The following is a 15,327-nucleotide window of genomic DNA, read 5'->3' as shown; positions in this document are numbered from 1 at the left end:
ACATAGAAGAGAGCACCTGGTTGCATGCAGTCTCAGAACTAGTCAGTTGGAGGTCACTCCCAAAGGCCGCGTGATACACATTTGAGACCAAAAGAAAATCCGCTGCCGAGGACAAACGCAGACGCGAAAAGAAAAACTAATTCGACCACCTGCGAACAGTGGTTATGCTGGTCCTGGATGTGGCAAAATATGTAGGTCACAGCTGGGCCTGCGCAGCCATGGGAAAAACTGCATTCCTAACTAATCTTCGGACTCGAAGACAAGCCTTATAATAATATATAAACTTAATAAACTTTAAAATAAAGTTCTTATGTGAACAACTCAATATAGCCTAACTGTTATTACAATAGTCACATATTTAACTTGAGATAGAGATGTAATATTAATGAAATATACTGATATTTAAACAAAATCTAGGTCACCACAAAACAACGTCTTTACTCTTTCATGTTTCAAGATTGTCTGCCGTTTCACATTTGCATTACGCTAATTTCATCATCCTTAATGCATAAACACTAATCAATCGCTTAACCTTTTCTTACCGCCACCAGAAAAAACACACACACACTTTATGACACCCATTTTTGTCAAGAAGTTGGGTCTCCCCATCCCCCAATTCAAGGTACTAACCATCCCCACCCACGGGAGAGGACCCAAAGTTTGAGAAACGCTGCATTAAAAATACTGATGATCAATAATGCAAAAACAGAATAATAGTAAAAATATTCAGGGGCGTAGATAGGAATTTTTCATCATTTGGGGGCCCGGGAGAGGCTGGACCTCTTTGGGGGCCCCTGCATTTTGCGTAATATTGAATATTTATTGTAAAAAACACTAATTTGGGGTCCCCCTCAAGTGGGGGCCCGGGGGGATTTTACATTTCTCCCCCTACTCCCCCACCCTTGCTACACCACTGATAATATTCCAATATGGAATACTTTAAAATTTTGTAAAAATAAATCACTTAATAGAAGATAATTAAAATTTATTTTAAACTAAAACACAAATGAACTTATTTATATCTACACTCTCCTAATCGTCAAAAAATATTCTACTCTCAACTAACAGCCATCTCAAATAAAAGTGACAATATTTGTCAACTTTCTACTTACTAGGAACTTGAATCTAGATCTAGATCTAATTAGAGGGCGCCTATTCGACTCAAAACCAATATTGCAAACAGCCCGCGAAAATTCAAGGTTAGGCGAGAGTCGGCACGTACGGAAAAACCCATGGGAATCAAAGCGCGCCGCTTTTTTTTTTTCAAAATACCACCACCCCCTCCCAAGTTTTCAAAGTATAATGGAATGATTAGAATTTAAATAAAATATTGAAGTAAATTATTTTTTTAAACCCAAAATATTAAAAAGGGATGTAAAAATTGCAAAATTAGTTCGGTTAAGAAAAGGAGGGTTCGTTCGGTTCGGTTCGTACCAAGCAGTTTCAAAGTTCGGGTTCGGTTCGGTTCGGTCATAAGTGAGGTTCGAGTTCGGTTCGTTCGGTTCGGGTTCGGTTCGTTTCCCATCTCTACTATAGACCTGTTTCACTTACTTCCATTGTGTCTAAATGTTTAGAAAAATTGGTTAAAATGTTTCTTCTGAATGATCTTTGTAATAAGTTAGACCCTTTACAATCTGCTTACCAAAAGGGTAAAGGTGTAGACGATGCCATCCTAAATATTTTAAACTGTGTCTACAAACATCTGGACTTACCGAACACTTATGTAAGATTGCTCTTTATGGATTTCTCATCAGCTTTTAACACTATACTACTTCATTTACTCATTGAAAAGATGAAAGCGTTGCAGATTAGTCCATACATAATACTATGGGCTAATGAATTTTTGACCCAGAGAGCTCAGAGGGTTAGGGTAAACAATGTTATATCTAATGAACGCATAGTTAACACAGGGGCGCCCCAGGGGGCTGTAACATCGCCATTGTGGTTCATTTTGTACACCAATGATTTTCAATCCGATAGTTATTGTTGCTCCTTCACAAAATTCGCTGATGATGCGGCTCTTCTTGCCCTGCTCTCAGAGAGCTCAGACGTAAATGAGTATTTCAAAGAACTAGAACACATTGAGGAATACTGTAAAGATAATTTTTTATTATTAAATGTAAAAAAAAACCAAAGAAATGATAATCGATTTTCGTAGGGACAAGAAGGGAAATGATATTGTTTCTGTAGCTGGAGAGACTATTGAAATTGTGCAAACCTTTAAATACCTTGGTACTATCCTAGACAATAAACTAAATTTTACTGCAAATACTGATTATATCAGCAAAAAAGGGCAGCAAAGATTACGACTACTAAGAAAACTGTCCTCGTTTAATGTTAGCGAAAAGGCCTTGGCTATGTTTTATCACGCTCACATCTGCAATATTTTAAGTTTCAATATCACTGCCTGGTATGGCAATCTGAGCATTAAAAATAAAAATAAACTTAATAGAATCCTAAATGCTGCTGGCAAAATCATTGGCAAAAAACAAACCCCATTTGGGCAGTTGTTTGAGACAAACATCTATAAAAAAGCTAACAAGATCCTCGAAATAAAGAATCACCCTTTGTGTCAGGATTTTGTGATTTTACCATCACAAAAGAGATACAAGACACCGATAGCAAAGACAAACAGACACAAACACTCTTTTGTTCCCCTGGCAATCAAATCATTAAATAAGAACAATCTGGTATAAACTTTGTCACATGTAAATTATGAGTGAGTCTGGTGTGAATGTACACTTTGGTTTCTTATAGTTATAATGTTTTTTGTTTGGTGTAATGCACAAATTGTAAGACAAATTTCCTTACGGATAATAAAGATTATTATTATTATTATTATTATTATTATTATTATAGCTTATAGAAATAGATATATAGTTATAGATTTTGTATATAGATATGCCTTAGTTTAGTTATATAGATTATAGATGTATAGGTATTTAAAACATTGAAATGGATAGATTATTATCTAACACATCGAAAAAATAGAAAAAATAGATATTGTTTAGATAAATGCCAAAACATTTAGGCTTAGATTTAAACAGATGTGTTTCTTTTAAAACAAGCAAAGTTATAATCAGCAAAACTTAAAGTAAATCCTATTTCTGAACTGTGTTTATTGAGAGTAGAACCTAAAGTGTAGACTTCACTGTTGGGTTCAACTTGTAAGGAACGAGGTTTGTACATATATAGGTCACATTCCTTGTTACTCAAATACTATACAATTTCTTTCAAAGACAAATATCACTAAATTGCACTAGATTGCTCAAATCCTTAGAAACAATTTTACAATATTAAAAAAAAAAAAGAATTAAATATTTCTCCCCTAGTCCTCTTAAACTTTCACTTTAGACACATGTCTTAATAGTTCAGAAAGTTTACATTGCTTCAAGCCCAATAATTGTAATGTCTCTACAGATTTGTTGCTGACCGACTGAAGGCTGGTCTAACCGTGGAGCCAGAGTTCTATGATTGTGTGAGCATTTACTTCAGTGACATTGTTGGCTTCACAGAGATTTGTTCCATCCTAAAGCCTGTACAAATTGTCAACTTGTTAAACGACGTCTACACTTGTTTTGATGCTGTCATAGGCAACTACGACGTGTATAAAGTAAGCGGAAGTCAATTTAAAAACAGCAACACTAATTACTGTCAGGGTACATAGCTTGTAGAAATAGGACATTTTAAAAACATATTTTATAATCTAAAGCCAAAAGAGTTGCTAGGTTCAGACAGGAAATGACGTACTGGGGATGTTCACGATAGACTAAACAATGGCAAGGACGCTCAATGAAACTTCAATGTTGCCAACTAAATGAACAAAAATTTGGCCACAAAAAGAAGAGCTCGGACAATTTGATACCGCATTGCTTAAACTTGCACACAAATTCTCATATAACTTTGAAGAAAACACCTAGTTTATCAACATTTAATTTAGTATGTACACAGGATTCACCACAATACTAGCTAATTCTAATCTCTAATGTTTGGCTGATCTCTAGAAGTACGCTGAATGCAATGCCTTGTACATTAGTATGTATACATTGATTCTTCAAATGTTTGGGTGATCTATAGAATTACGCTTAATGCAATGCCTTGTACATTAGTATGTATACATTGATTCTTCAAATGTTTGAATTCTGCCCCCCCCATAGTGGGCAATGATATAAAACAACAACAACGTGTATTTGAGTTCTGTACAACTTTCATTGACCACTTCAGGTAGAGACCATTGGTGACGCCTACATGGTGGTCTCAGGTCTTCCTAGTAGAAATGGAAGTGAGCATGCTCGCCAGATTGCCCGGATGTCACTGGCACTGCTGAGTGTGGTATCTGGTTTTACTCCACTGAATACATGTGAGGATCAACTCAAGCTGAGAATCGGTTTACATTCAGGTAATCTTGAGTTTCTTCCCTTGAAGGAATAGTTTTCATATGAGATAATATTCTTTTATTATACCAATGTATTTTGTTTAATATAATTTGACAATTTGTTATATATATTTCTTTTATGATTAAAAAAATAGCTTTAACATTGATCTTTCATTCCTATCTTATACTTTCAACATTTTCTTGTTTGAGAAGTATTTATCTAAAACTCTTTTTACATGCATTATACTTTCTTTTAAAATCGCCATTTTTTCTCATAAACGTTTATTTACAATGCGGATAAGGATGGCTATGATAATGATAACAACAAATACACATAATAGCATCACCATGACAAATCAACAAAAGTATGAATAAGAAATAAATTTAGTTGATTTAAAGTTATTATACTCTGAACTGGTTTTGATAGATTTTGGTATACCAGCAAATAATGAGTTATATATTAGTTTTGGTTTATTGTATTATTTGAACTAGTCGACCGGCGGCGTAGCATACGCCGCTATTTTTCAGGGCGGCCATAGGCCACAGCAACCTATCCGACCGCAGTGGGCCCAGCGCTAATTCTATGTGTAAATTATTAATTTAAACCATTTTATAACTTATAACAGATTACTCGCGGCTGCCTAATTTACCAGGAGCTCCTGGAAATCTCCTGAAATTGCAAAATTTCCTGATACACTGCATGACTTCGCTACAGGCAATGCTCGTAAAGTTCGTTGGATAACTCTATCCACAGAAATAAAAGAGTGATCTTTCCTTTACTTCTTCTCGTCCAAACTGTTGAGGGAAGAAGAGAATTATATATATATATATATTGTTTACATCTGCTCCACTAATTAGTGTAATGAGATGAATCATTGCAGTGTTTTAAGATATTTCTTTCATTCATTTAATTGTAAACAGCTGGACAACTTTACAATGGGATAATGCCTTCAAATGAAATGTATTTTCTAGAACAAAAATCACCATATCAACTACAAAAATATTGACGACATAAACTGAAATTTATTATATTTTAACAAAGGGAGAGTTTACAAGATAGATTATTCGTTATTAACATTGACACCATCTTAGGTCCACTTTATTAACATTGACACCATCTTAGGTCCACTTTATTAACATTGACACCATCTTAGGTCCACTTTATTAACATTGACACCATCTTAGGTCCACTTTATTAACATTGACACCATCTTAGGTCCACTTTATTAACATTGACACCATCTTAGGTCCACTTTATTAACATTGACACCATCTTAGGTCCACTTTATTAACATTGACACCATCTTAGGTCCACTTTATTAACATTGACACCATCTTAGGTCCACTTTATTAACATTGACACCATCTTAGGTCCACTTTATTAACATTGACACCATCTTAGGTCCACTTTATTAACATTGACACCATCTTAGGTCCACTTTATTAACATTGACACCATCTTAGGTCCACTTTATTAACATAATAATAATTGTTTTAGGCCCAGTATGTGCTGGTGTTGTTGGTCTCAAAATGCCAAGATATTGTCTGTTTGGGGATGCAGTGAACACTGCGTCTAGAATGGAGTCCAATGGAGTTGGTATGTGTTCAGAAGATTTTCTGAAAGCTAGCCTCCTAATAGAAAAGTAGATATTATAAAATCAATAAATCATTTGCAGAACATTTGACTTTAATCTTTTATTACGACAGAGCTGAAGATTCACATGAGTTTTAACACTGCAGACATTCTCAAAACTTTTGGCAAGTTTATTATTCAGAAACGTGGAGCATTGGAAATCAAGGTATTCATTCGCTTTCCTTTTTCAACGAACTCAAGAGATAGAGCAATTAAGACACATCTGATGTAGGCTATATAAAATGTATATAAAGATAAAAAAAAAAAGATTATTCTATCAGTCTATCTCTCTTTGTCAGTCTCTCTCTTTCTCTCTCTCTCTTTCTGTCTGTCTGTCCCAATAACAAAAGGGAGTTAAATAAGAAAGGATGACTAGATCTAGGTCTGCTTTCAAACCACAGTTCCATGACTAAGTAGCTGTCATTGAAACAACAAACTGACAACAACACACCACAGTCTCTTCTATTTGTTGTGAACCTGCTAGAGGTATTATCCCCCCTAAAAGATGTAATACAGCTTTCTTTTGTTGCTTTTTAATATTCACAACGTTATTATTTTTACTTGCGCGAGTTTTTTTTTTAATATTTCGTAATAGAAGATTTCGAACATTAAATGCACTCTTTTGTTCCATCGACGAATACATTATTTGTTGTGTATGTAAGTATGCTATTACCAGATAGGGTCTGACACATCGGTCAAGTAATTTTGTTTGTTTCGAAACTTTTGTCCCAGGGTAAAGGTATTATGGAGACCTACTGGCTACTTGGTGAAGAAGACTGAAGTTGGACACATGGAATCACAGGACATTTGACCTACAAACTTGTTTCATGTGCTATTGAAATGTCCATTACAAGAAAGATGTTTGTGTTAAATTATAGGTTAAATAATCAAATAACTCGTGAATCTCAAGTACATTATAAGTTTTAGTAGTTTAAAATCATACATTAATTGGAATATTTAGTCTAAGTATAGCTAGAGCATATTTTTAACATTATAAATAGATTCATTAACTTGACATGTTTGCCTGGCTGTGTACTATACGTAGCGTCGAGCCTAGCTATCCATCTTGCTATCCAGGAATACAGGTTAGGGTTTTCAATTGAACTGTATATTGAGAGACGCAAATGAGGCATAAATAAGTTTGGTGCAGACATTAAACATTGGAAATAGTTTTATGAACATCTGTGTGTGTTTTAGTTGTCTTCCCTTCTAGTCGAGTTATAATAAAGACGTTCAAAAGATTGGTTCAATGAGCTTTGTCTCCACGTAGTTTTCTATTCAGATTGAGTGTAAGCTATTTGAGAGCTAATATTTTGTGTTGGTATTTTGACTTTGTTCCATTCACATGATCAGAGGGGTATTTTTATCTCTAATCATATTGATATTATTTGGATGTTAGATGCAGAAATCCATATATTCTTATATTAGCAGCAATAATAAACTGAACTTCTATTGACAATATAGGACTTGAGCTCAAAAGCAAAGCCCAGCTATCGGGGAGTAAATCATTTTATTTCTCGCAGCAGGAACTAGATGTCAGATATTCTATTCCAAATGCATTGACTTTATAAATAACTACAATAACAATGAAATGCAAATTTCATCGTGTATTCAAATGTTTTCCCACGGCTAACATAAACACAAACACACAGTGATACACACAAACACAAACACACAGTGATACACACAAACACACAGTGATACACACAAACACAAACACGCAGTGATACACACAAACACAAACACGCAGTGATACACACAAACACAAACACGCAGTGATACACACAAACACAAAAGGTGTAGACAGTAAAAAAAAACTTTTTTTTTGTGACAAATGTTTTGAAAGCCTACAGACACTTAACATTGACAAAGAAATACGATATTTAATCAAATTCTCTTTGCGTGATAATCTTTGTTTTGTTGGGAAAATCTGAAATGTGTCAATGTTTTACATATTTGAAACATGATATGAAATGTGTCAATGTTTTACACATTTGAAACATGATCTGAAATGTGTCAATGTTTTACACATTTGAAACATGATCTGAAATGTGTCAATGTTATACATATTTGAAACATGATCTGAAATGTGTCAATGTTTTACATATTTGAAACATTATATGAAATGTGTCAATGTTTTACACATTTGAAACATGATCTGAAATGTGTCAATGTTTTACATATTTGAAACATGATCTGAAATGTGTCAATGTTTTACATATTTGAAACATGATCTGAAATGTGTCAATGTTTTACATATTTAAAACATGATCTGAAATGTGTCAATGTTTTACATATTTAAAACATGCTCAATCACTATGTTTTTAAACCGTCATTGTTGCGTTATTTAATATGCGGAACTATTTAAACCATATTTCTAATGAACAAAACGTATAAATTGTATACGTCTACATTTTATTTTTTCTAGCAAACGTCCTCACCTACTTGTCATTTATACATTTCTTCTATTTCTATATTTTATTTTACTTATTTATTTGAAATTACATGAACACACAGAGACAAGTAATCGAATGGTTCTCGAAAATGCAAGCAAGATTTCCAGACTGTTTTGACATGGTGAACATTAGTGAAAGCTTGTTCAATACTTTTGACATTGATTATAAAACATTTTTTAACCTCAAAGAACTTAGTGGATCTGTCACAGGAAACAAAAGTGTTTGAATCACATTAGTTGAACTTTTTTTAAAAAAAAAAGGCATTGGAGATATGGGCGGAAAAGTTTGTTATTAATTTTTTAAAACAAGTGTAAGTATTTATTTCCAACAATCGTTCCCCTGGCAGTGAACATATTGTAATGTTTCCAGATAGATGTAGGCCTATGCAACAATTGTAAAGCAGTTGAGATGTGTACCAGTTACTAAGTTATTACTATTTGTCAAGTAGTTCTATAAAGGATTATTACTGATTATTCTTGGATTGTCTATCATATTTCCAATGTGGTATTATTATTATATATATATATATAAACATAGTATTTGTGTCTACTACATCAAGAGTTATTTCCTCACACACGAGAGAGGTATGAACGTGCAAGTTTACATCCTGATAATGCCTACATAGACCTACATAGACCTACATAGACCTACATTGACCTACATAGACCTACATAGACCCACATTGACCTACATAGAACATTATAATATGAACCCAATGTCACCGAATGTCCATCCAAAATAACATGGTGACAGTATAAATATATGTGCTTAACCTCTAAAATGGGCCAGGCTAAATAGTAAATCTATATGTGCTTAACCTCTAAAATGGGCCAGGCTAAATAGTAAACCTATATGTGCTTAACCTCTAAAATGGGCCAGGCTAAATAGTAAACCTATATGTGCTTAACCTCTAAAATGGGCCAGGCTAAATAGTAAACCTATATGTGCTTAACCTCTAAAATGGGCCAGGCTAAATAGTAAACCTATATGTGCTTAACCTCTAAAATGGGCCAGGCTAAATAGTATACCTATATGTGCTTAACCCAGGGGCGGACTGGGTATCAAAATCGGCCTGGGCATTACCATATAAACCGGCCCACAAATGGCATGTCATATATTTTCGGTGGGGGGGGGGGATTTTTACTTCACTTCGCAATTTAAATATATATATATATATATATTAGTGTGTGTGTGAATATGTAATTAATCTTCATTACGTTCTGATCTTTCATTCTTTCAAAGTTTTTTCTACCCTAGAACACTCTCTTCCTATAATTAGTGGAAAGACAGTACACACCGCCAAAGGGCAGCTTGTGAGTCCGGGGGAGCGCTGTGAGCTCGCCCAAGTGGGTGACCGGGGCGAAGCCCCGGAACCAAGCATTATTTCCGTTATTTTAAGCTTTAAAAATGCATATTCTGAGGTATCTACAGTGCAATTAGCCTGCTACTCTTCTGCTAAGAAAAATTCAAAAACCAAATCTTCTATTCAATCGAGTCCAGCGACTGGTAGAAAATGGTAACTATAGTTTTGCTTTAGTTTTTGTATTGGAGGGGGAAGGGAAACCACAAAACCCCTTTTGGCTACGCTCATGAAATTTGGTGACTGTAGTTCGCTTAAGTTGGCTGCACTGGGTCAGTAAGTAAAGTTTCCTTTCAGACAATGAGGTCTGAGGCAAGTGATGGTTTGAAGACACTCCCCTCCCGGCTACGCCCATGTGAAAACTATAAACAATACAATAGCAGCCTAATGAGTTTGAAGCTTTTTTCGGTATTACTTATAGTTTACAGACGTTTCTTCAAAAAAATAAGATTGTTACGTCTTACGCATTTCATGTGTCAATCTAGTCATGCATGTTGATCTGTGACTTAAAATATGCTAAATCAATGGGTTTCCTGGCTGACTCAGGCAACCCATTCCATTAAAAGATAAGAGAAAGCAGAATGGTTACAGAGGCACTTATTAATGTTAAAGCTCTTGCTTCCTCCTAGTACATTCTCAAAAACGTGATTTGTATATGAATATACTTCACTCTACATGAGCTCAATACTGCCCTAAAAAGCCTCAAGTCAAGAAAATCCCCTGGACCCGATAAAATAACAAATGAAGGGTTTCATGAAAACAAGCACACTACAGCAGTATTTATAGATTTGCAGCAAGCCTATGACAGAGTGTGGAGAAAAGGTCTATTTTTGAAGATGAAAAAAATGGGCATCCATGGAAAAATGTACAGCTGGATCAGGGCATTCTTAAAAAAATAGAACAATCCAAACCCGATTCGAAGGTGCCATCTCTAGTAAAAAAAAGTTTGGAAGAAGGACTACCACAAGGTTCATCCCTTAGCTGCACTCTCTTTCTAATCTTCATGAATGACCTGCCGGACCTCATTTCGGTCAATAAGGCACTTTATGCAGACGACCTTTTAATTTGGACTACAGAGAAATATCCAGTGCTGACTAGATCCAAACTAAATAGAGCCCTCACAACTATCTCCACATATTCAAAATTATGGAAAATGGAAATAAACAAAGAAAAGTCAGTTTATTCAATCTTTAGCCACAAAACAGCAAAAAGAAACTACATCCTAAAAATAGACTCTCAGCCAATAAATAAAGAAGAAAATCCAACATATCTTGGTGTAAAACTAGACCAAAGACTGTCTCTAAAACACTTTATGGCAGATTTAAAAGAAAAGGCATCACAAAGATTAAACATAATAAAACACCTAGCAGGAACATCCTGGGGAGCTGAAAAGAAAACCTTAAGACAGTTATACACTGGATATGTCAGATCTGTAATGGATAACTGTCTCTCCATACAAGTAGCTGCCAACAAAACATATCAATCATCATTAGATACAATCCAAAACCAAGCCTTACGGCTAATTAGTGGAGGTAAGAGAACTACTCCCACAGCAGCCTGTGAAATAGACTCCAATATTGAACCTCTTAAGTTAAGGCGCAACAGAGCGGCATTAGAAGCTATTGAGAGATACAGAAGGTTGGAGGACGATCATCCAAATAAATTACTAACACAGAGAAATAGGAAAAACAACCAAAAAAAGGAAAGGACTCTGATCCAACTTACTGACGAACTAGCCCTAAAACACCACCTACCCAACAACAGAGAAAAAATTACCAGGTTTTCGAACATTACACCCGGACTAAACTACAAACAACCAACCATCAAAACACATTTACTAAATAACACCTTAACAAAAGAATCAAATCCACTGGAGCTCAAAGTAGGCACGCTTGAAACGAAAGCTATCAAAAAACAGCTATCCATATTTATACAGACAGATTGGCTTTCAAAGCTACCATCAATGCTGGTCTTGGTGCCTTCCTGGTCTTCCCTAAAAATAAACACTTTGAGATAAGCGCACCCTGTGGTGATTACTGCTCAAACTTCCAAGCCGAAATTAAGGCAATTACCATAGCACTTCAGACAGTGGAATCTATCTATCTATCTATCTATCTATCTATCTATCTATCTATCTATCTATCTATCTATCTATCTATCTATCTATCTATCTATCTAGCTATCCATCTATCTATCTATCCATCTATCCATCTATCTATCTATCCATCTATCTATCAACCCATCTATCTATCCATCCATCTATCTATCTATCTATCTATCTATCTATCTATCTATCTATCTATCTATCTATCTATCTATCTATCTATCTATCTATCTATCTATCTATCTATCTATCTATCTATCTATCTATCCATCTATCTATTCATCTATCTATCTATCTATCCATCTATCTTTCCATCTATCTATCCATCTATCTATCTATCTATCTATCTATCTATCTATCTATCTATCTATCTATCTATCTATCTATCTATCTTTCTATATCTATCTATCCATCCATCCATCCATCTATCTATCTATCTATCTATCTATCTATCTATCTATCTATCTATCTATCTATCTATCTATCTATCTATCTATCTATCTATCTATCTATCTATCTATCTATCTATCTATCTATCTATCTATCTATCTAAAAATTCCATCTATCCACCCATCCATCTATCCATCCATCCATCTATCTATCTATCTATCTATCTATCTATCTATCTATCTATCTATCTATCTATCTATCTATCTATCTATCTATCTATCTATCTATCCAACTTACTGACGAACTAGCCCTAAAACACCACCTACCCAATAACAGAGAAAAAATTACCAGGTTTTCAAACATTACACCCGGACTAAACTACAAACAACCAACCATCAAAACACATTTACTAAATAACACCTTAACAAAAGAATCAAATCCACTGGAGCTCAAAGTAGGCACGCTTGAAACAATCGAAAGCTATCAAAAAACAGCTATCCATATTTATACAGACGGATCGGCTTTCAAAGCTACCATCAATGCTGGTCTTGGTGCCTTCCTGGTCTTCCCTAAAAATAAACACTTTGAGATAAGCGCACCCTGTGGTGATTACTGCTCAAACTTCCAAGCCGAAATTGAGGCAATTACCATAGCACTCCAGACAGTGGAAAACAAATTATATGAAGGAGTGCAACCACCATCAGATATTGTTGTCTTTACAGACTCCCAATCTACTCTGCAAGCACTTAACAGCAGCACCTCAAACAGCCCAAGAGAGTTGACAACACTTATTGTGATAATCCACCAGATGATATCAAAATTAAATATCAATATTACACTACAGTGGATTCCTGGACACATTGGCATCATGGGAAATGAAAAGGCAGATAAGCTATCAAAGGCAGGTTCATCTATGGAACAACCAGATAGACCTGTTAACTACCTCACCCTAAGGTCAATGTTAGTCAACAATCACAAAGAGGAGTGGCTCAACCAATGGGCATCAGGAAACACAGGCAGCCATGTACAGAGAAATGACTACGCCTAACAAACTGGACAGTATTAACTTCCTCCCCCGCAAAGAACAATCTACAATCTTCCAACTAAGAACAGGACACACACCACTATTAAATTACCACCTGAACAAAATAAACTCCACATAACTACCCCTTTGCAGACATTGCGCCCACCCCTTTGAAACCGTAAACCATATCCTCTTTGAATGCCCCTCTAATCCACCTTAGGCAGACCCTACTTCCATTACAGCCCAACATAACCAACACCCTTTACGGCAGTGCTGAACAGCTGAAGAAAACAGCACACTTTTTTTCCTTGGCACAGTCTGCAAAAGAGCTCACAGCTCAGCAGCAATAAAGCTGGCTAGAAGAAGAAGAAGAAGAAGAAGTATATGAATATACCATGACCCATTATTTAAAATATAAATCTCCTTTCATTAAATATCGGATGTGACAGCGCTATATAAATTATTGTAATTATTGTTAAGAATTTTCATCATTAATGACTTCATACTAAGCATAAGTTTGCCATTAATTATAATAGTATAAAAATTGATTTAGATCTAGATTTATTTTTTTATTAAATTTTTTTTGTAATCCTTAAGTGTAGTATTTTTAGATCTATGTTATTAAAAATAAACAAAAAGAAACTTGCGTTTTCTTTTCAAATCGAAGAAAGTAGTGCTTTATACCCATATCGAGCTGTGAATAAGTTGGGTGGTTTGCAATTTCGCGGCTGTGGGTATGTGTTAAAGTTAATTTCTATAAATATTGTTAAAGAACAAATTGTCGCACCTATTTTTTGCTGCGTTATATCAATGTTTTCTAACTTAACCTCTCTCATCCCTCTTTTTGGTTAAATTTCATTGGAACCATTAAAAGACGGGGGAAGGGAAGGAGCAAAAAAAAAATGGGAGTGCCATCAAAGGCCCATGCCGACCAACAAAATGATTAGGCCAAACACAATCTCGAAGACATCAAAGCAGTCAATGCCCCTCGTGCATACCAGCAAGTACGGTCTAACGTTTTGCAAATGATAATACGTACAGTGTATAGTGTATTTTTTTGTTGATATTCTTGTTGAATTTCAAACAAAGTTAATTGATATAAAAATATAAAAAATATATTTAAAAAAAAAAACGCGTTCGGGCCTTTGTGTCTTACTGCTGTCACTTTTTTTTTAAAAGATGTCTGCATTGAATTTTTTTTTCTTTGGTCGCGACCAGACCGGCCCATTTGGTACCAGCCCACCGGGCATTTGCCCGTTTGCCCATATAGCCAGTCCGCCCCTGGCTTAACCTCTAAAATGGGCCAGGCTAAATAGTATACATATTTGTGCTTAACCTCTATAATGGGCCAGGCTAAATAGTATACATATATGTGCTTAACCTCTATAATGGGCCAGGCTAAATAGTATACATATATGTGCTTAACCTCTATAATGGGCCAGGCTAAATAGTATACATATATGTGCTTAACCTCTATAATGGGCCAGGCTAAATAGTATACATATATGTGCTTAACCTCTATAATGGGCCAGGCTAAATAGTATACATATATGTGCTTAACCTCTATAATGGGCCAGGCTAAATAGTATACATATATGTGCTTAACCTCTATAATGGGCCAGGCTAAATAGTATACATATTTGTGCTTAACCTCTATAATGGGCCAGGCTAAATAGTATACCAGTGGCGTAGCTAGAGTATATGATACCTGGTGCGGGACCTCATCTTGATGCCCCCCCCCCAAAAAAAAAAAAAGCTAACTAAATAATAACATAGTAAAACCTTACTTTTTTTTTCAAAATAATATGTATTAATTAATCAAATATTGTTAATTCAAAAAATCATTTTTACATAAACATACTACAAGTGAATTTTACGAGCTTTTTTGCTGGCAAAAGTATCAATAATTTTATCGAAATCAATTTTTTCCACAAGCTCTTGTTCAATGGAAAAAATGGCCAAATTAGTGAGTCGTAAATTTGTCA

The 15,327-nt window shown here is 35.0% G+C and overlaps 1 protein-coding gene across 1 annotated transcript in view; it reads left to right on the top strand.

The window, feature by feature from the left end:
* The window catches only part of LOC106052800 (atrial natriuretic peptide receptor 1-like), a 41,043-nt gene extending 33,336 nt beyond the window's left edge, over positions 1-7,707 (top strand). Inside the window, exons 19-23 of the mRNA XM_056028324.1 lie at positions 3,421-3,613; positions 4,225-4,399; positions 5,874-5,972; positions 6,083-6,174; positions 6,741-7,707. Of these exons, the coding sequence (XP_055884299.1) occupies positions 3,421-3,613; positions 4,225-4,399; positions 5,874-5,972; positions 6,083-6,174; positions 6,741-6,788 (607 nt within the window). The 3' untranslated portion in view covers positions 6,789-7,707. The remainder of the gene's footprint in view (positions 1-3,420; positions 3,614-4,224; positions 4,400-5,873; positions 5,973-6,082; positions 6,175-6,740) is intronic.
* The last annotated feature ends 7,620 nt before the right edge of the window (positions 7,708-15,327 follow it).

The sequence above is a fragment of the Biomphalaria glabrata genome, chromosome 5, assembly GCF_947242115.1.
Source record: "Biomphalaria glabrata chromosome 5, xgBioGlab47.1, whole genome shotgun sequence".
Lineage (NCBI taxonomy): Eukaryota > Metazoa > Mollusca > Gastropoda > Planorbidae > Biomphalaria > Biomphalaria glabrata.
This window is presented reverse-complemented; position numbering and strand designations above follow the sequence as displayed.